Source organism: Danaus plexippus, chromosome 25, assembly GCF_018135715.1.
Source record: "Danaus plexippus chromosome 25, MEX_DaPlex, whole genome shotgun sequence".
Classification (NCBI taxonomy): domain Eukaryota; kingdom Metazoa; phylum Arthropoda; class Insecta; order Lepidoptera; family Nymphalidae; genus Danaus; species Danaus plexippus.
In genome coordinates this window covers 5502769-5524459 of record NC_083553.1, presented here as the reverse complement: position 1 = coordinate 5524459, position 21691 = coordinate 5502769, and the positions used below count along the sequence as shown (strand labels likewise).

General features: G+C 32.3%; 1 protein-coding gene across 1 annotated transcript in view; it reads right to left on the bottom strand.

The window, feature by feature from the left end:
* Positions 1-338: 338 nt before the first annotated feature.
* The window catches only part of LOC116775072 (uncharacterized), a 128498-nt gene continuing 107145 nt past the window's right edge, over positions 339-21691 (bottom strand). The window contains exons 7-14 of the mRNA XM_032667878.2: positions 11222-11388; positions 10855-10987; positions 10547-10671; positions 9735-9826; positions 8756-8933; positions 3264-3399; positions 2554-2686; positions 339-2266 (exon numbers count right to left, since the gene is read on the bottom strand). Of these exons, the coding sequence (XP_032523769.1) occupies positions 2192-2266; positions 2554-2686; positions 3264-3399; positions 8756-8933; positions 9735-9826; positions 10547-10671; positions 10855-10987; positions 11222-11388 (1039 nt within the window). The 3' untranslated portion in view covers positions 339-2191. The remainder of the gene's footprint in view (positions 2267-2553; positions 2687-3263; positions 3400-8755; positions 8934-9734; positions 9827-10546; positions 10672-10854; positions 10988-11221; positions 11389-21691) is intronic.

Below are 21691 nucleotides of genomic sequence, written 5' to 3'. Positions count from 1 at the left end.
CTACATGACCCGACTAGGATGGTCCAGGATTGTCCAAGGGCGATGTGAAATTGGTGTTTTTATTGGACCCTGGGATTTAAGCGTTATTAAAATTATTAGAAGCGCTAAGCCTCCTTCACATCTATTTTATAACTACAATTTGAAGTTGTTTTAGTTTTTTTATGATGTTGCCACTATTTAAGAAAATTTGGAAAAGATTTTTTTTTTATTAAGGTACACTTAAATATTATATATTTTGATATATTTGTCTGTTACTTTTAATATTCAAGTTTCTATAATAAAATCAATATTACATAATATTACTTTTTTTTAATAAGTTTATTTTAATTTCCAAAAAACTATAAACATGAACGCGTCGTCTGTCTTAAAATTTGGTTTTGTGGCAACTATGAATGGAATACATATATATGTATATATTTTTTAAGTAAAACAACCCCAAATTTCACACTCATATAACATCGAAACATTAACTTACGATTCACATATATTAATTATTTTTAATATATAATTAGGTTCTAGCGTCTAACACGGCTATTAAATAAACTCTAATAAAATAAGGCAAACGGGTATTACGGAGGGATTTAAAATACTAAATATCAGGCACTCAAATTGAAATTATTTTCATTTACAAACAAACTTACAGGTCTAGGATTTATCCTAAAACGAAAACAGCTATGCGGGTTGCTAAGGTCTACGCTACCAAAATGTTTCGAAATTTTGGTAAAATTATTGGATGGATTTGACAGTTCAGTTGAATTTCGCGCTCTGTTGTTTTTTTTTTTTGTATTTTTTTTTTTCCAATCAACGCCTTCTCTGTTCGTATGCCTGATATCGTAAACCGCTTAACATGCACTATTCTGCATCAGTTATGGCTTAAAACAACATATTTTTTAGTAATTGAAGTACCTGTTATTAGCTATCATTTGATTTTTTTTGTTTAGACTACATTAAATCCTATTACGATATATTATTTTAAGCCATGTCTCCGCCTAAAAACATTCTAAATCTAGCTCAAAACGTTCTAAATGTTTGTTTACTTCTAATTCGTTAGCTTACAATAAGAAGCCGTGGACCCAATATTTGATTTAGTTTAAGATTTTGAAATGTACTATAGATTCAACATAATGATAGCGTGGATAAAATGAAACTTAACAAAATGGAAATATGTTTTTAAAAAAAAATTAAGAATGCTACATCTTTACAATACTGTATGCAATCACTATTCTGTCTGATCGTAAATGTACATCACTATACTTAAAATATTAAAACATGCAAAGTATAATCATATACAATATTAAAAACGGTTACGTGCTGTAATTTCCAGTAAAGTTTATATAATAAATGACAAAAAATGTTATTATTTATCGATTATTTAAATCGAACATCTACTTGGAATAAACATGTAAACGGGAGACACGACGGGATCACATATATTTCATTAAACTACAAATCTTCTTTATATCTACTAATACTCGTCATCACTAATTTACAAAAATTTATTTTATTATACCTTTTTTTTTATATTTTTTTAGAGCAATAACAAAACGCATATTAATTTCGGTTATACACAAGAGATGGCGTTTATGCCAAATTCGTTAATTGTAAATTAACATTCGTTTTTATTTGTTTGTTTTTATAGTTATTTCAATTTAAACACGGTCATGTCACCGTATATAATAATAATATATCTGCCGCATTGACAGCCGCCGGCCCGCCATTTTTTCTCACATGAAGCCGTATTTTTATTTATATTTTAAGCAAAACATATTCGCCCTTCTCATGTGAAAATCTTGCAATTAAGCGAAAAAAGGCAAAACTGTATCAAAATTAATTATGCTTAAATTTCATCAGGCTCGTTTTAAAAGAAAATATCCCGTTCATTAAACCTCAGTTATATATTGGAAAATTATATCATCGTCCCAGCAATAGTCAATGGAGATACGGCTTGAAAGACTGTTAAGTCGCAGTAAGAATTGATCTCTGATTCATTCTAAGAGAAGGGGCTTAGTAGCAATCATTAAATTATAGGCATCTAAAAGACAAATCTATGTGGAATATAAAATAATAAGAGATAATTAGAGACAAAAAGAAGACGCAAATTAATTTAAAATGTGAAATAGAATGGTTTCTACGCGTAATTGGCAGCGCAGTCGAAGAATGGGAAACAGGTGACGGGCGCGGCGGCTGAATGCTACAGGACGTGAAGGTTTTCACAGGATTTAGATTTGGAGTCACGAGCCCAAACACGACCGAGTAGACCGCGCACCTGGCGGAGAATAGTTTGTATTAGTCGTGAAATAAAATAATGTTACAGTTGAAGCTAGCTTTGTTAATACTATTCTTCTTTTTGTTTAAACTATAACTATAAAATTTAGATTTTACTCGCGTATTTTATTATTTTTAGAAACTACATCTCGTCTGTCCGTCATCACGGTTGCTGCAAAGTAACCAAAACGTCGGGAGTATGTGGTTTTTATAGATAATAAAATACGCGTAGTAATCCGAAAATATTTACCTCCAAAGTTATTTAAAATATAAATTATATGTTTCTACCTTAACACTGGCGGATAATCGGGTCCGTTTACGTGGAGTACTAGCAGCGGAGGCCGGGGAGGGCGCTGGGGCGGGTTCACTGTCGAGCGGAGAGCGGGCGCGACTCCGGTTCTTACGAGAGGTACTGCGTTTTCTGGAGTGATCAGAAAATTTGTCGACACATTATATTGAACTAGAATTTTAAATGGTCTTACGATATCTTGTTGCTAAGACGATTGTTACAATTGAAATTTAATACTCAAATTTATATTGACAAATAATAACGTCACCGAATTTGTCGTTCGGATTAACTGTTTCAAAATACCATCGTCAATTGGTTGGAAATCTTAATATTCTATACCAAACCCTTTACTTAATGACATCTACTTCAGGTAAACTTTCAAGACCTAGTATATAAAGCATTTAATACAAGTTATTCTCCATTTTTTTTTTATTTTGACTGGATAGTTGATGACTGATATACCATCCATTGGAAGGTGGAAATTTAAACGCAGGTGATGTACGCACTATAACAGTATTATCCTATTAAGCCTCTTCATGAAGACACCCAACATCTTGAAAAACATCTACCAAAATTCTCACAAAGGTTTTGTTTAAAATACACAAAGACTGGGTTGTTTGTTGATAAACTACCTGTTATATGATGCAAATTATCGCAACTCCGTAGCAGTAGCAACCAATTACTGTCCATTCAGATATATGTTTCTCACCTGACTCTTTCCGCGTGTTGCTGCTTCAACCTGATCTGCGTGAGGAGTCCCACCAGCAACTCGTCAACGTTGTGGTTAATGCCCACTGATGTCTCTATAAACTTGCACTCGTATGACGTCGCTAGGGCTTTGCCTTCTGGAGATGACAATAGGATTTTATGTATCACTATATAATTAGCGAGACTTCGTCCTCATTGTTTGATGTATTGACAAAGGTTATGCGCAAATAAGTTAAGTAGTGACAAAAGTTATGTGCTACTAAGTTCACATAATTAAAGACATAGTGCTTTTAAATACGGTTGTTTCTTTAAATGTTAATCACACTATGCTAAATGCATATATATTTTTTTGTTCTAGAAAAATTCCATGTGTGTAGGAAATATATAACTTTATAGAATAGTCCAGATATATTTTCTTGTTGGGTCTGTCTACAGACATTAAGGTGTTCTTATGAAAATGGACCAAGTTTTTTCGTTTACAGTAGAACTGTATTAAAGAAGCTTATTTAGGACTTAATAAATGACATAAATCATATTTATGATATGACATGAATGACATGGTATTATTAACAGGAAATTTATTATTTCATTAACTAGAACGACGAACAAAAAACTGTGGTTAATAGTACATTACAAAACAGAACATTACTTAGATAAAAGTAATTAAAAAAATTATAAATACTATGATATATGTCTTTACGAACATCTACAGTTATTCATTTAAGTTCATTAAAAAACTGTTGAAATTAAATTTATTAGACTGGCATTCGTCGCAATGCAAAGGATTCGTTAAAATGCGAAGAGGAAAGTTTTGGTTGGAGCGAAGAAATAATACGGAACAGTTATAAGGGCTCCTGTTTTATGCGGAAATATTCCAACAGTTCGTTCCAACGAGGACGGAAAAAAACTTAAGGGTCGATTTGAATGAAATCGTGAGTAGAATTAATTTAAAATGAAGGAGAAATGTTCTGTTTAAAATTATTTTATATCATATTGCACAGAAATCGGAAGTTTTTTTGCTCAATGATCTGTTAGGAGGTAAGTTTCATCGTTACTCTATATAAAATATATTTATTACGTCTATTACGGTTATCAATGTAAGTATATATACAAATAGTTATAATTTTATAAAATTTAGGAGCAAAATTTTATCTTATTTAACATCATTGAAGATTTGGTTAGACTCTTCTTAATTTAATGTTAAGCGCAAATCGTATTAATAGGGGATAATTTAACGAGTTTTTAAGTCCTGAATAGATGAATGTCCTGTTATACAGGGTGTTTGGAGGGTGAGTGGCATAGGAAAATGGTCGATGGATGATGGTGTTGCGCCTACTCAAATAACATTATGCCTTAATTTTTACTTTTAAAAAATGGCTTTTAATTAAGTAAGTAACATTAACTATGTAGTATATATGTATATTGTTTTAGATTTTCCGATTTGAACATATAAGAAGTTGCTGGGTTATTTTTATTTCAAATTTATGTAATCATTAGACTTTGATACGATAGAATATTTCACTGTATCTTTGCGTCTGCGCCTTAATATTTAATTATCCAATTTCTTGAAAGCCATTAATATTTATATTGAATAAGATTGTTTGTCAGTTGTTTATTTAACAAAAGCAATAAAATCCCTTATATTAATAAGTTGCTGTATGTGTGATTGATTTCGGAAGTCTCTGCGTTTGTTATTTTCACGTTGCTATATTTTTTCGTGAATTTTTTTAATATAAATTCAAAGACGTTGACGTTAAATCGAATGATCTAGTTGAAGTTTAGACATTAATAGACCCCTAAATTATTGAAAGAGTTAAGAACATTTAAACGTTTTTCGTAAAGAAATAATAATAATGAAAATTTAATTAAAAATAAATTTACTAAGATTATATTAAAAATACATATTTTTGGATTCTAAGTCATGATGTCTAGAAGTCTATTAAAGCACTATTACTTGCAGCAAGTTAAAGAAAATATAAATCCTTTTTTAATCAATGTTGTTCGTAGTAATTTTATTACAAATAATAATCTGTTTAACCACTGGCCACTAGTTGAAGCTCTCGTGATTTAAAATAATGAATACTTATCCAAACCTTATTTTGCTAATCATTTGTATTTTCCTTATAATTTTTATAGATCTGATCTGTTTCATACTGAGCAAAGGATTTTTTTAACCTTCCTCGGTTCTTCAAATACAATGTACACTTGAGGCCTTCGGGTCATGTTGACCCGATGTCAAAAATATGGAGTAATTGTTTTGAAATAAATACAAAATGTATTTATGTTTAAAACACATTTATAACATCAAAATAAGAAGATATTAAACGATTATAATATACGTATATTACTCAGCTTCTTGGCAACACGAAAGGCACAAAATTTCAGAATGTTTCGGACATATATATTTTTTGCATTTTTTACAGCGTTTTGAAGTTTTTTAAATCTTTTGAAGATGGACATACACTACACCTTTTTCTTTTATTAGAACTCTGAGTAGTGGAAGTATTCCTTGTTTTGGTAACATCTGACTGTGTTCGATATACTAATTTCCCTGAAGCATTTGTCCGAGGAAGAGTTTGCCAACGCTCGATGTGATCATTTACAAATTCCATACCTAATTTCTTTAGAAACAAGTGTCTTTGTACGGTTCTCTTCTGTTTCCAGTCTGGGTGGGTGTCACAGTATAATACGTAAGCATTGAAACATGAAATATCAATCATATGAAACATGGCTATTGGCCACCTTCTAGTCATTCGTTTACAACTATTGGCAGAAACCATTTTATCTAGAAAATCAACAGCACCTTTCGTTGCATTATAGTCCATGAACATTTTTGCTTTCTTCTGCTTTGAATCATGTATTTCTATTTTGTTGTGATTTGTGCTCAACAGAATTACACTTTTGCTCTTTATTTCCGAAACGTGAAGAACCTTCTTTATTTCTTTGTTTCAAAATTGTATATTTTATATGTTTATTTAGAAATAAATCAAAAGAACTTCTAAATTTATTTATGCGAAGAGAAGCATACCTGGTAATACCCGGGGTAGGTTTTATAAGGTTTGCACTACTCAAACGACCTCTGACTTCAAAAGGGGTTCGTGACCATACAAATTCACCATTTTTCAATAGCATTTGGTTCTCATTAGTACTGGTATTGGTAACGTATCTTGAAAGAGGCTCTTCATCGCTACTTGTTCCGTCGCTACTGCTTTTATTGTCTAAACTGAGTTGAAAATTGTCGGCAGGATTTTCATCCAAACTATTCTCCGTTTCACTAATTATTTCATCTTCAAAATTTATATCGTAGTTTAGGATTTGCGAAATCATAGAATTAGTCAAATTGCGAGCCATTTCAAACACTGACGAAATGCGTCAAGTCCAAATAATAAATGAATCAAATAAAAGTGACCGTCTCACGAAACTAATGTAATCTAACCGCATGTAAATGTAAACAAATATGTTTTCTTAAATTACCTTCAACAATAACACGCTGATTGATTAAAGTATAACAAACATTTATAAGTTATAAGTGTATTCTTAGAATGCAACAAAGCATTATTGCTGACGAAACGTGAGCTTTTCTGACCCGAGGACCTTTTTCATACTCGGGTGTTATTGACCCGAGGAACCTAAGATGGAAAACACTTATTTTTACATTTCACAATAATTTTACAGTGAGTACTGTGTATTAGTGTATAGAGTGAACGTATAAGTAATAATTGCCCTGAAGTCATAATGAATCATATTAATAATTACGACTTTTATTGCCAGTTAAATTTCAAATTCGGGTCAATATGACCTGAGAAACCGAGGAAGGTTAATAATAATATTCAAAACCTAATTTAAATGCTTTTTATTTTATTTAAGAACGAAATCCAAAGATTTAAATAATTTTTCTCATCACATAAATTCTTCAATTACAACCTTAACAAAGAAAAAACAACATTCCTTGAAAAATAAAAGCTAAAAAACGAAGCCGAAAACAAATCTTTAATTACGAATAGAATTTACAAGAGGAATTCATTTTGAAGTAAGAAATCTCTATAATGGAGACGGAGTTAACGATTTAACAAGAAAGGAGGAGATTAAGAAAAATATGTGTTAATTTTATTAAAGTTCAAATTAAAAGTTTAAGTATTCGAAAATATGTTTTGACTTCAAAGAAATCCTAATTTGACTCGACTAAAAGTAATGAAAAATAATTTAGTTATATATAATAATAAAGTAAAAAAAAAACTATTTTATTGCACTATAAAGTATGATTGATAATAACACAATAGTTTGTTGTAGGCTGTTCATGACTTAAAAAAAAATTGACCTCAAAACCGTAGAAATATAAAATACCAAAAAACAGAAAATCTTAATCCATGCTAATAAAATTAAAATCAACTAAATAAAACTCAAACCTCTGAACATTTCATCAACAATCGTAACAACTTACTGTCAATGTCAAATTACTCGCGTGACGCATTTGATGTGACATGGCCTGTCATTTGCCAAGCACGCTGTCAGTGTATTCGGAAATTAAGTATGCATAACTCGATAATTTAGCATCATTTGTGTCATGAAAATAGATCTGCGTTTTAATTGTTTATAAAGTACATATGTATAAGAACATTTAACATATTTCCTTGTTGTCGAAGCTATGAAATTATGGGATTTTAAAAGCAACCAAACAACCTTTGTATAATGAAACTAATGTTTTCGTATTACTACGCGTATTTTATTATTTTTAAAAAACTACATACTCCCGACGTTTCGTTTACTTTGCAGCAAACGTGATCACGGACAGACGAGATGGCATTTGCTGCTAAGTAAACGAAACATCGGGAGTATGTAGTTTTTAAAAATAATAAAATACGCGAAGTAATACGAAAATATTAGTTTCATTTAAATGAATACTCGCGAGTCTCAGATCTCATAAGGTGTATAGAGTATAACTACATGAAGAAAAAGAATACCATTAATTAATATGAATATTGGAATATTTTCCATTTATAAATAAGTTATTAATACAAATTTTTCGTTTCTGTAGTATTTGTCATATTTAGTTTTAATTATAAAAAGGATTTAATATGCTAAAATGATATCATTTAAATTGTAAGCATTGAAAATACTATGAAGAAAGTATTAGGTTTAAATTTTTAACCAATAAATACTGTATGAAAATCAAAAAAAAAATTAATTGATGTTTTCGAACATTTTTTTACGAATCATTTTAGATAAAAAAATACTTTTACGAATGCTATATCACGAATAAAAAAGCGTTTAAATTTTCAAGCACATAGAAAAATCTAAGTCGCGTTTTCTTCATAATATGTTAGGTTTGCGAAGGTGAAATAACATGTTAATTTACATTACTAAGAGTTTGGAGTTAAGGAGAGAAAAATATAACAAAAAAGTTAAAGCAATTATGAAAATTTAATCTATTCTCGATGTACTAGGTTTAAGAGATGCGTATGGTAGCCTATGCCTATTCCTATGAAGGTATACCTTCAGTATTGACAACTCTTGATCTAGCCAAATCAGCCTTATTCCCGACCAGTATGACAGCCCGACGAGCGGTGTGTCCAGCAGCCCATAAAGCCTGCAGGCGGCGTTCAGCCTCGGCGAAGCTGGTGCGGTCAGCGGTGGAATAAACCACGCAGTAACCATGAGCTGAACCCTCTGACTGAGAAGTTATCATGGATTTAAAAAGAACCTAGTTGTGAGAAATGGATATTCAAATTGATGGTATGCGGTGACATGACAAACATCTACATCATAAAATAAAGACTTTATAAACATAGTGGTCTGTCTATTTCACCGCTAATAATGAATATATCATGGAGAAAGTTATTCAACATAATTCCCCCATACGAATCAAATGCGACCACAAAAATACGTTTTTTTTCAAACGGAAAAGTTTATCAATAATAATTGCACACTCGCTTCATCTACCTGCATTGAAACATTGATATATTCAATGAAATTAAAAAGCTATTTTCTGTCTATTTGAAGTAGTACATATATGGTAATAAATGTACTGAATTGTTTTTAATAATGTTAAGTGAGTTTTTTAATGTTATTTTTTATAATCGCCCAAAAACTCAGCAATCTTAATGAATTGTTGGTGATAAGAATTAGTGTGTAAATAACTATTACAGTTTTTTTTAATATCTTATTTTGTTTATTATATATATACTAATATTCTTTAATTTCAACCAGAACATGTTGCTGCATAAGTTTCAGCTTTTCAGTTTTACACATTAGGTACAGCTCACACATAAATAAATTAATTATTGTGCATGAATAATCACAACTCATGTGTGTTTGCGTGAAATAAAATTGTTGCCATAGCTACAGTTTGTTATTGTAGCTACAGTTTACTGTTGTTGCTACAGTTTATTGCTCTTCCCTCATCGTCACCGTTTTAGCTGTTGCTGGTGAGTTTCTAGTTTAAAGTAATAATTGAGTGATTAATCTGACTTACGAGGACGTGATCTGGTGGCGAATCCAGGAAAGTTATTTCAGATTCCTCACCCGCGAGCAAGACGCAAACGGATTTTTCACCGGATTCGTCATCTGAAAATGAACATAGAAATAGGCAAATCCATTAAAATGGTTATAAGAAAATCATTTGCGAAAAAGGAACGAAGCTTTTTTGTTTAAACTTGTTTTGTTTACATTTTAAGTGAACCTATTAGAGTGAAATTTGAATTTGAAACTTCAAAACTTATCCCATCCGAATAAAAACCTTAATTCTACTAAATAACAAAAGAATGGTGTAATAAAATGCACAAGCAGCTTCAACATTAAAGAGATTTAAGAATCAGTGTCAAACAAAGCGGATGTAATGGTCGCCTGGATCCGCCGAGTACTTCAAATGGTTCACTTTAATTGCTATCCAAGTTGACCCTCCTTCATTCTCACGTCGAGACAAGTGAGACTCGTTTGGGTTCACGACCATTCAAATAATCTTTGATCTTTGATGTGTATAATTTTCCGCGACACTGAATATCTGGGCAATAATTTGTTTTGGGTATTACGTTACGGGTTGTTATGTCAAGGAAATTTTATTTTTTTTTGTTCTGGGATCGACAAAACTTTTGTTTACGTCAATATATTTGAAGTTTTGTGTATCTGCTAGTTCCCCAACAAAAATATTTTTTTAACATGATTTACAAGTTTTTACAAGTTAATGGCAATAGTCTAATTTGCTAAATGTAGGTAATAAAATTATTTTAATTTATTTAAACGCCACAAAAAAATATATAGATATTACTGTAGGGTCGAATTTCATACCAATGCTTGTGTCGTACGCATGTAAGTAGTCTGACGTCATAAACTGCCCCACCAAACTTGATTTGCCAACACCAGGCCCACCCAACACCACCACGCGGTAACTGCTTAGACCCGCCGAAGAATCTCTGTTTGACATAACAAACAAAAATTTTAAGGCTTGCTATTGAGTGGCGTAAATTGTCATTTTAAACAACCTCTTCATAGAGAAAAATCTATTTTATAGTTGCGATAATTTTAATGAAGTAGCGATGGCCATATTTATCAATGAGGGGATCTTACCCTTTGTAAAATTTCAATAGCGCTCTAACCTTGAAGATGCTAAGGAACAGGGTGCGGACGCTCTTGTAACAGCCTCAGTGCTGGATGCACTGGATGCCACTGAGGTGTTGGATCTAGAGCGTCGTGAGCGAAGGGAATCGCCTCTGTTCACCACTCCTTTACCTGTGATTATAACATAAAAGTACACATTTCAAGCAATATTTCTTTTTAGCTTGCGTTATAGGCAATTTTAGAAACTTGTGCCAACATCATAGAAATAAAAATTTTTGTAATTTAAATAAGTTATCACTAAATGTGTTTATTATTTCATATTTTCTGAGCTTTTTAAAGGCTTCATCGATATGTGGTAGCCAGTGAACACGTTTGTATGAAGTTCATCTAAACTGAAAGTCTCACCAGTGATGCTGAAGTGTCGTAATCTATAATATTCTTCTTCGACACCAGTATTGGGCATAGATGCTACCCTCGCTCTCTGCTGCGGGAGACCAAGCAGTTGTCTCTCACCGGTTCTAGAACGCTGGGCTTTAACTGACTGTGACCGGGAATGATGAGGGCTGCCGTATCTAAAGGATTGAGAGGATACTTTGGATATAATCATAATTTTGTTTATTAATGGTCACTGGAAGGTTTATGAATAAAACATATACGAGAACTAATCATTGACCATCCTTCATAGAGAGTAAAACAAACTGGACTTTAATAAAATATACCATATATTTAACAAAGCATCTTTTTTATTCCGTTGTGCTATTCTTTCATCTAATGTTAATATAATTCTTAATTAATGGCATCATACAAAACATTATAAAATAATATTGAACAGTTTATAATACAGTTAACGAGCGTAAAATGCTTCAACACGTAATTTGCGATAAAGCCTCCGGAGGACACGACGTTTGTTAATGATACATCCACATTATTTTGGACATTGTCGTTGGATTTATATAAATGACGGTAATTAATATTATGAAAATGAAATAAATAGTAAATTTTACAATAAAAACAAATTAAGCAATTATCATAAAATTTTGTGTAATTTATAAATACATCGGGTTATCAATCAAAACGATTTAATATCGTTTTGTTCGGAAAATACTTTTCTTTTTATTTATACCTTTTGTTTCCTTATAAAAATATCGTAATGCTTACGGCTTTGTAAGGATAGTCCATGTTTTCCGACCTGTTCACAGTAAAACGTCAAAACTCCCTATTCAAACAGTATCCGTTATTTGAACTCATTTTATAAGCTATTGTGTACATTGAGTTATTATTTAAGTTAATATTCTGTTATTTAATTATATTTTAATTGTCTTGCTTTTTTATACACGTATTTTTTAATATAATACTCGATGTAATTTTCAAGTAATGATCAAGTTCAATAATAAATACATAGAATCTATTTTAGCTTTGGCCGACGATCACGCGATACTGACACATAGCCCCAAACACTGTCAAGTCCCATTGGATGAAGCTGATAAATTTTGTGAATGGACGGATGGATTGAGGACAAAACCAAATAAATGTCACTGTCTGTGTCCCGGTAGGTGGAAAACAAGATATACCTCATACGATCCGGGATTATCGTTGGGCGGTCAATGCGTCTCTATGGTTACGGAAAATTTTAATTTAAGTAAGTAAGAAGACTAAAGATACGTATATATTTAGGTATTTTTTTCGGCAAGACAAGAATGCTAAATATAAGATACTTGCAATGACTTTAGAAAACGAGTGAACGAGTGGCTTAGACATGGGAGATGTTTGCATCCCATTAGCACTAAAATGGCGTACCATAATTCATGATTGGTCGCCAACACGCAATTTTTTTTATCTCAATGCATTCTTAATGACTCTCCCAGATCAGAGTAATTTAGTGAGATGAAGTAAAGAAATTGAAAAAAAACTTGCTATATCTGCGGGAAGGCAGTTGATAAGCATTTGCTGGTGAGTTGTAAGGTACTCCAGGATAGCGGTCAATACTCACGTCGTCACGATAGGGTTCTTGAAATCATACGTGAAGCGATTAGTCCTTCGGTAGCCAAAGCGCAAAGGGAAATAACCACAAACGAGCGATCAATGGGTTTTGTGAGGGAAGGCACTAGGGCTATAAAATCAAACGTCAAGCCTTACTCTACCCTTAAAGCGACTCCAGATTGGACTATAATGATGGATACGTATAATGAGAAACCATACAAATTCGAGACAATATTTGTGTGTCGGCCTCTAGACCAGACATAGTTCTGTATTAGCAAGTTGTAAAGCGTGTTGTGTTAATAGAGCTTACGATGCCTTGGGAAACCACCATCCCCAAACACAATGCCATCAAGGTCAATTAGTATTACGAGCTCACTAACGAACTCACTAAGAATAGGTTCGTCGTAGATTTGTACGCGGCTGAAGTGGGAGGGACAAGTTGCAGGCACTGTTACCTCTACCTCCAACGCGATGGACCCGGCACCAACGAGGTGAAACCATGGAATGCTGAGAAGTTTTCGTCGTCGTCATAAAACTTATTTAACTTGATATATAACACTTTTTTTTCATGAATTGAAGAGAATTAATAGTGACATAGGCGTAGAAATAGGTATTTTCGTATAAACAAATGTTATATGGGGAGTGAGAATTTTTGTGGTAAAACTGAATCTGAACAGGAAAGATTCCCTTTAGTTTTTAGATTCGTTTTAGAAATACGCGCTCAACTCGAGCGTAGTGACTTTAATTGGTTACTAATTAAGTGATCTTTACTTTAGTAATCGGGATAAAGTAAAAAATTTTAGTCTTATTTTAAATTATTTGTTTATAGTCTATGTTAATAAAACATTATTATTAGTCTAACAAGTCTAAAAACAACGATTGGACCTTGTAAGTTTCTATCATTAAATTATTCTCTGGATAAATTACACACGAGTTTAAAATTCAACTAAGTTCGCCGTGAGGAAATAATTTCATACAACTTATATCAACAATTAAATTTTATTTCGTTTTATGGTTATAAGATAAAAAGCGCTTCGTATACCGACACCCTTGATGGTCGTTTTGTTTGTGAATAAGAGCTCTGGAATGATTAATCTACACGAGACAATGTATTTTATATAAACGCTTTGATTAATGATATCCGTATGATCTTTGGTTTTTGAAGTGAAATGAAAAATATGAATGAAGTAAGAGTAACTTGCCCAAGGGTGCCGTACAATTATCTATAAAAAATCATTTCGTATATAAAACGTATGAGACCCTTCAATATATTTTTTATTGTTTAGTATTTTTTGTCAACTACTTAAGTGTCAAGATACGTGGGATATAGTTTGGTTACTAACAGAACCACGAAGTCTTTATAGGGTCTCTTTTATATATTTGGTAAAGAATAATAAAAATATATAAAGAGTATGTGGAGGTAAATATTTTTGCGTGATAGCAAGACCAAAGTAACATTTTTTTTGTATTAATTAACAATCACGGCGTATAGTTAATAATTTACAATAAGCAATAAGCGAATAAAACTGCCTTTCGATTTCAGGTACTTTATTAATCTGAAAGTTTTCAGTCAAAAGACTTTACTTTCCTTTCCTTTTTAACAGCTCTTTCACCTTTTTGTGAACTTAAAAAAATTAAATTTCATAATTTTCTTTCGCAATGAATAAACAGGTTAAGTGCAGGGCAAGACCAGCCCTTCTATACGTATTTGGCTTCGTCTCAGCAGACCAAAAGAGATTTTTTATTTCATGTTAAATTATAATTTCAAATTTTCCTTCGTCTTTATAAACGAAAGCTAAATTTGAAATGGTTGAAATGTTCTCAGCGAAGTTAATATTATTATAAAAAGGCGATCCATTCTATAATAAGGTTTAATAAAGATCTTTTCGGCAAATTTTTTAACGTTTGAGAGGCTTATATCATATAATTTAAAGTAATACATCTTGACATTGGCTGAATAAAGTGTACCTGTTTTTGCACGGATTCAGTAATAAAATAATATTGAATAGATCTCTCAAAAATACATTGAGCTTTAATGCGCCAGCATTTAGAAAAATAAAAGCTCGGACTGAGAAGATGCTATGAAACAAATTATAAATCTAAGGTGTCTCTAACAAGAGTTATATGAACGGTTATATACATACATCCGAGCGCAATTTCAACTCCGTTTGAATCCGAAAAATAGGTCAAATTTACTTCCCCAAATTTGATTACAAACAGACACACAAAGGACCAGATGAAATTTGATAAAAATTGTAATATTGTGCTGAAGATAAATACCACAATTTTACTATTGTTACGTTTCAATAAAATGCGTTTTTTTTAACATTCAAAATGATAAATATAAGATCCAAATGAGTTTAGAAATGCAGAACGAGTGGTTAGACATGGGAGATTTTTGTATCCTATTAGCACTAAAATGGCGCACCTTAATCCATGATTGGTGGCCAGCATTGCTTAAATCTTAATGCGTTCCAAATGACTCTCCCAGATCAGAGTAATTTAGTAAGATGGGGTAGAGGTACCGAAACGACTTGCTATATCTGTGGGAAGGCAGTTGGTATTGCTAGGCACTTGTAAGTGGGATGTAAGGTACTCCTCGATAGCGGTCAATACTCGCATCGTCACGATAGGGTTCTGGAAATCATACGTGAAGCAATTAGTCTTTCAGTAGCCAGAGCGCAAAGGGACATAACCACAAACGAGTGATCAATAGGTTTTGTGAGAGAGGGCATTAGGGCTATAAAATCAAATGTCAAGCCTTACTCCATCCTTAACGCGGCTTCGGATTGGACTATAATGATGGATACGTATGAAAAACAATACAAAATCCCCGAGAATATTTATGCGTCGGCCTCCAGACGAAACATATTTATGTATTCGCGAATTTCAAAGCGCGTTGTGATGATAGATCTTACCGTTCCTTGGGAAACCACCATCCCCAAAGACAATGCCATCAAGGTCAATTAGTATAACGAGCTCAATCGAAATAGGTTCGTCGTGGATTTATACGCGGTAGAAGTGGAGGTATAACGGCTAAATATCTCTATAACCTACTAAAAGATTTGGGCCTGTTCTGAACTTACATCAATTCATTCTTGGAACGTACTTCGAAGGCAGCCCTAGTAGGTTCTTTTCAAATTTGGTTAGGTAGGGAGAGGAGCTTGGACAGTGGAGGTGAGCGTCTAACGCGCCTTATTTAGGGATCCCTTAAACCTACACCTGGGTCGCAAGTCTCAGGCACTGTAGAAGCTCCTCTCCCTGCAACGCGATTAACCCGGCACCCGCACGGTGAATCCATTGAATGCTAAGAGGTTTCCTCTCTGTTAATTATGTAATTTTTTAATCTTATTCTTTTCAGAGTAAAACGTCAAATTATATAACAGTTGCGAGGTTCATCCCCCAATTGTATCGTCCTTACTCAAGTGCTACGCGCTTAGTTTAGCAGACAGCTCTGACATGCGCCTCTGTGATAATATAAGTCCGAAGACTGGAGTGAATTGTATGAATTCTATGCGTCATACTCCTGGAAGAAGCTATGTTTCTCATCAGACAAGCTTGAACAAGTGTCGTCTTCGTGAAAGATTGCCAATGTGTCCTTCATTCCTAAAGAAGCTGATAGATCATATCCATCCAATAACATGTCTATTACCATACTTTTACTTCTCTATAAGGCGATGGAACGTGTAAACAACGAAAAGCTTCAGAATTACCTAGAAGAGCATCATCTGTACAGTTATCGTTAATATAGCCTTTGTCACTTGTGTGGTGATGTTCTTGTGCATCTCACTCATCGCAGTGATCCGAGATTAAAAGTTAAGGTGAGGCTTTAGCAGTCAGTCTTGAAATCGTCAATTTATGCGAATGGATTTCAGCTTTTTGCCTAGCAGACGCATAAAGGATGATGTTGATCGGATTTGCTTTCATAGCAAGGACCTAAATACTGTCATCTCAAATAGCTTGGAAGTATCCTCGATACTGTTTTTCCTATATAAGTGATGTGTTGTCTATTGAGAAAATTATTGCTATACCAATGATACTACCCGGGATGCCTTCTATATTTCTTCACAATGAGGAAGAATGCTGGGCCCAACTTGAGTCTGAAAACGAGAGTATTCTTTTAAGGGTTTCCGACTGACGTCGAGATAACTTGGTTGTTGGCATCAATTTAACAAAAGCATGTCCTTTACTGCTATAATAACTTCATTCACTGTGACTCAAGCCCCTCCGTTAATCACATCTCAATGTATTGGGATCTTTGGTATCGCAATTTTCAGAGACTTTTAATTCAGGAGTTACTTAGCTGACAAGGTCAAGTTGGCTTCAAAGAAACTTGGTGTGATGAACTGATCGAAGCAGTAATTCGCCCTAGGGCAAACATAATTGCAATTTAAAGCGCTGCTCGGACCCTATATAAATACTCCTCTACACTATAGGCTGGTGCCTACTTGATGGTTTTGTCTCCATTCAGAAACAAGATCTGAGAATTGTCGAAAAACTCGTGCGTACAGGCGATATTGATCTTTTAAGTCTTACGTGAGACCTCGTCTCCCTGTGTGTGTTCTAAGTCCTTCCTTCCTCCCAAGGAAATGTTTGACGCGATGTCAATGGCCTTTTTATCTTCACATCGCCCACACGTGGTTAGATCAGAAAAATCAGGCGGTCTGAACATTTTTTTACCACGGACATGGTATAAAAAAAGGAACTTACAACATTCCTTAGTAATTACGAGAATTTAATTTATTTGGAAAAAAATTATTTGGAATTAATTTATTCGGAAATAAATATACAAAACATGAAGTTAAGATTATTAGTGTCGTTGTAAGCCACCAGCGCCATCTGTTAATATTCCTGGACATTGGATATCGCTAAGAGAAATTACTTGTTCAATTTAATAAATAACAGCTCGGATATTTCTATTTCACACAATTTTCTTTTCTGTTTTCATATGAAATTGTAACACGTTTGAAAAAAACACAGTGGGTAAAGATTTGGGAAAATATAAAAATTATTTCTGTTTATTTCTATTTTTAATAATCGACTACAAAGCTAGAAGACATGTGTTTTTGATTCATACATCTGATAATTAAGTCGTAAAGTTCATAATAAAGCTGTCGGGAGATTTTATAAGGATGTATTTTTTTTTGTGGTCACTAGTTATAAACATCTTTCCAGAGTAGTGAAAGTAATATTGCTCTCACCTTTTGCTTATGATTGAGGTGACATACATACATGTAGAACTGAAGGTTCGAATTCTGTTTATGAACATTCCATTTCATTAACAGTTTAATATTTGTTTGGTCTCTTGAAATGGAGTACCGTAAATATAATTTAATATTCTTTTATATTTTTGTTTCAATACAATTTCTGTAACGTATATTAAGTGCACTAGCACAATTTGTTGGTCTTTTCAACTAATTCTGTTGTTCAAGGATACAACTTTTAATTTTTTTTATTTAAAAAAGAAGCTATTTTAAGGCGGCGTAATATATTACATACAACACTAAAAGAAGGTAAAAAACTAGATCGATTCCTATACATTGTTATCGTCTGAAATTTGGTTATTAAATCGCATTTGAAATAAAAACAGCTTCAGGATCGTGAGACATTCTAGAATAATCAAATATAAATATGCACTTACTGTAAATAGTTAATTTTTTTTACTCAAACTTAGATAAAAAGATTTATAATCTGGTATTGTAAGAATTGTAACTAAATACTACAATTGCATAAAATTTTCTCTTATTCAGTATGATACTAATATATTACAATTTGTAAATTATTGACACTTTGTCAATGTATTTGTTAGTGGTAGTAATTAATGTATTAGCGTCTCCTTTTGCTAGACAACGTTAAAAGGTTTTTTGCATTAATTGTTTTTAATAATCAGGAAGGAATGTCGGTGCTATGTTTTCTTTGACTTTACTAAAAATAATTTAAGCGAAAAGTTATTGAGGAAAGGGAAAAGGTGTAACGCCATTGTCGCTGCGGAAATCAAATATTCTTGGAAAAACTTTGGAGAAAAATGAAAATTTCATCAAATTTAACGGAAATACTTTCTTCGTTCAGTCGTTCTCATAGACTTATTTCCTCCTTCTTCATAGGCTTTTAAAACACATTTTCTTTGATACAAATCTTTTGTTTTCATTTTAAATTCGCTAGATTTCAATTATACTTTATTCGGCCAGATAGTATTATATTTGTGTTCCGTGCTATATATCTACATACATGTAAAACTCCATACAAATGGTTTTAATAGTTTTTGCGTATTCACCAAACAGACCAGAAATAATGCTATTGGTATTAATTATACAAACTTAAATTGTTGTTACTTATATTAGGATATAATATATTAAAATGACCTCTGCTAGAAATGTAGGATCAAAGATAAAGAAAAATGTATAATTTCTATTCAAACTTTTTCTCAGTTGAATTCATTCACTCTTTAGTTCAGTCAAGAAGAAACTGCCCGTGATTTAATATTACTTACAAACTGCCTACTCCATTAGCATAAGGACCGGCGATACCATCGCATGAAGTCTTTTGTTTTTGTCCCATAACCACATTGTTTGTAGTCACGATATTGCCATTAGCATAATTTATGCAGCATATCAATTCGTTGGTTGTTTTTTTAGTTTTGCGTAATTAAAACGATGGATTCTGAGTAACGGATGGGGTTTGGGTCGAACGGAATATAAAAGCTTTCTCGTTCACACATCTTTATATATTTTCAAAGCGACTTAACTTGTATGTATCCGAGTGAGCACGGAGACTACCAAGACTTATTTATGGTGGTAGAGCCTATCAGTGGTTAAATTACTACAGCTCGAACGTGGGCTAGCTCGACCGGGGAAATACCACCCTCTCACAGAAGATCGGCGTGAAGTAGCCTTTAATTACTGCGTTTCATCCGATGAGTGAGAGAGTCGGTTGACCTTTCCCTGTTCCTACCCTTTCCTGCCATTTCCTTATTCCCACCGCTCCCTCTTCTTCAATAACCAAGGTTGGCAACGCATCTACAACATTAGATTTTGTGCATGTCTATGGGCGACGGTGACTACTGCTCATCAAGTAGACCGTCTGCTCGTTTGCCTCCTCTTTCATAACAAAAAATTTATTCTTATGTAAATTTTAAATTAAATTGTTATATTGTTCGGAGTATAATGAGATAATTTCTATATCGTGATTGAAAAAATAAATATCAAAAATACGATTTGTTTTCACATTAAATTCCTGTTTTCTTACTTAGAATGTTATTTTGCTTCGTAAACATGATAATAAATTTAGTCTGTGACTATTATTTAGTTTATACAAGATAAACTTCTCTCTAAGAAACTTAAGAGATTTTTATAAACAAATAACAAAGGGCACCTTTGTCGATCAACTCTCCAACATGTAAATTGAGTTGTTACATCTATGGTTCTAGAAAAAAATGTAAATATGATTGGAATTAATTGTTATTTGCAACTATAAGTTTATAATATGCTTAAATCAAAAATTTAAACGATTACCAAATGTCCCAATCTAGAAATTAATGAAATTACAGTTAACGATATATTTCAATAGAATTGAAACGAGAATAGTAATAAGATTAACGCTTAAGATTTCATGAGTTACGAAACTTTCAATAAACAATAAATAAACGAAGATTTTTTTCTGCTGATATATATTCCATTTATACAAACTCTCATCTGAATGATAAAAATGACAAATACTTTGGAGCAGTACAAGATTAAAAAACGCTTTAATTTATCAGCGTATAATGTGTGTACATTATTATTTGTTTAATTTTGATATTTTTTATAAAATTGTAATTATTTCGAAGATAATTCTGTCTCTTTAATGTAAAATTCTTCTAAAATCATTTGATTACTTAAATTTTATTACAGGTGTTTGACATTTTGCGTATAATTGATAGTTCCAGCACGTTTAACGAGCTTAAAAGTGATTAACACGTAATATAGTAACAAGGCCGCTCGGGGACACAGCTTTTGTAATGTTTCTGAAACATATTTGACTTTTTATTAGCATGATAAAGATATTTATATAAAACTAGTATTATTCGGATTTACTACGCGGATTTTATTATTTAAAAACTACATAATCACTGATCACGGGCAGACGAGGTGTGACACCTCGTCTGCCCGTGATCACGGTTGCTGCAAAGTGACCGAAACGTCGGGATTATTTAAATGAATACTCGCGAAAATCTTAGATCTCATTATAAAGATATTTATGTTACAATTTCAGAAAAATTAAAAAAAATGAAGTATTAGAACAAAAAAAATAAATACAAGCGGACGGATAAGTTAATTATTTTAAAATTATAAAAATATTATATATGTAAATTTTCTACGTCGTTACAGATGTGACAAAAGCCGGGGTAATTGTTTCAAAACGTTGTCTTTAAATCGATGTAATGTTGTATTGCAATTTTTTCGTTCATATGTTATATAATATTTCATACACACAAGTGAAACTCATCCTGTTTGAGTAAGGTTATAAAATTTGATAGTGTTTGTTGTTAAACGTATTTTTACTTACTTTTGTCTTAAGCGATTTTTTTGTTTAATGTATGAATATTATTTATATTTTCTATTTGCTTTACACTTGACTTTAATTCTTTGAGATTATTTGTATTGCTATACTATAGATGATTCTAATATAAGAAAGATGTTAGTATTTAAGGATAAAGTTACAGTATCTTTCTCTTTATCTTTAAATTTTTAGATTATATAAGCTCTCAGCATTTGATGGATTATGTCTATGAAGTTGTTGAAAGGTCTAATTTTATAATATACTAGTTTATACCCGCGACTTCGTCTGTGTTAGTTTTAGAATTAGAATTGTATAGCTGTACCGGCGAACTCTATTCCTCCTTAAAGACAGTAAGTA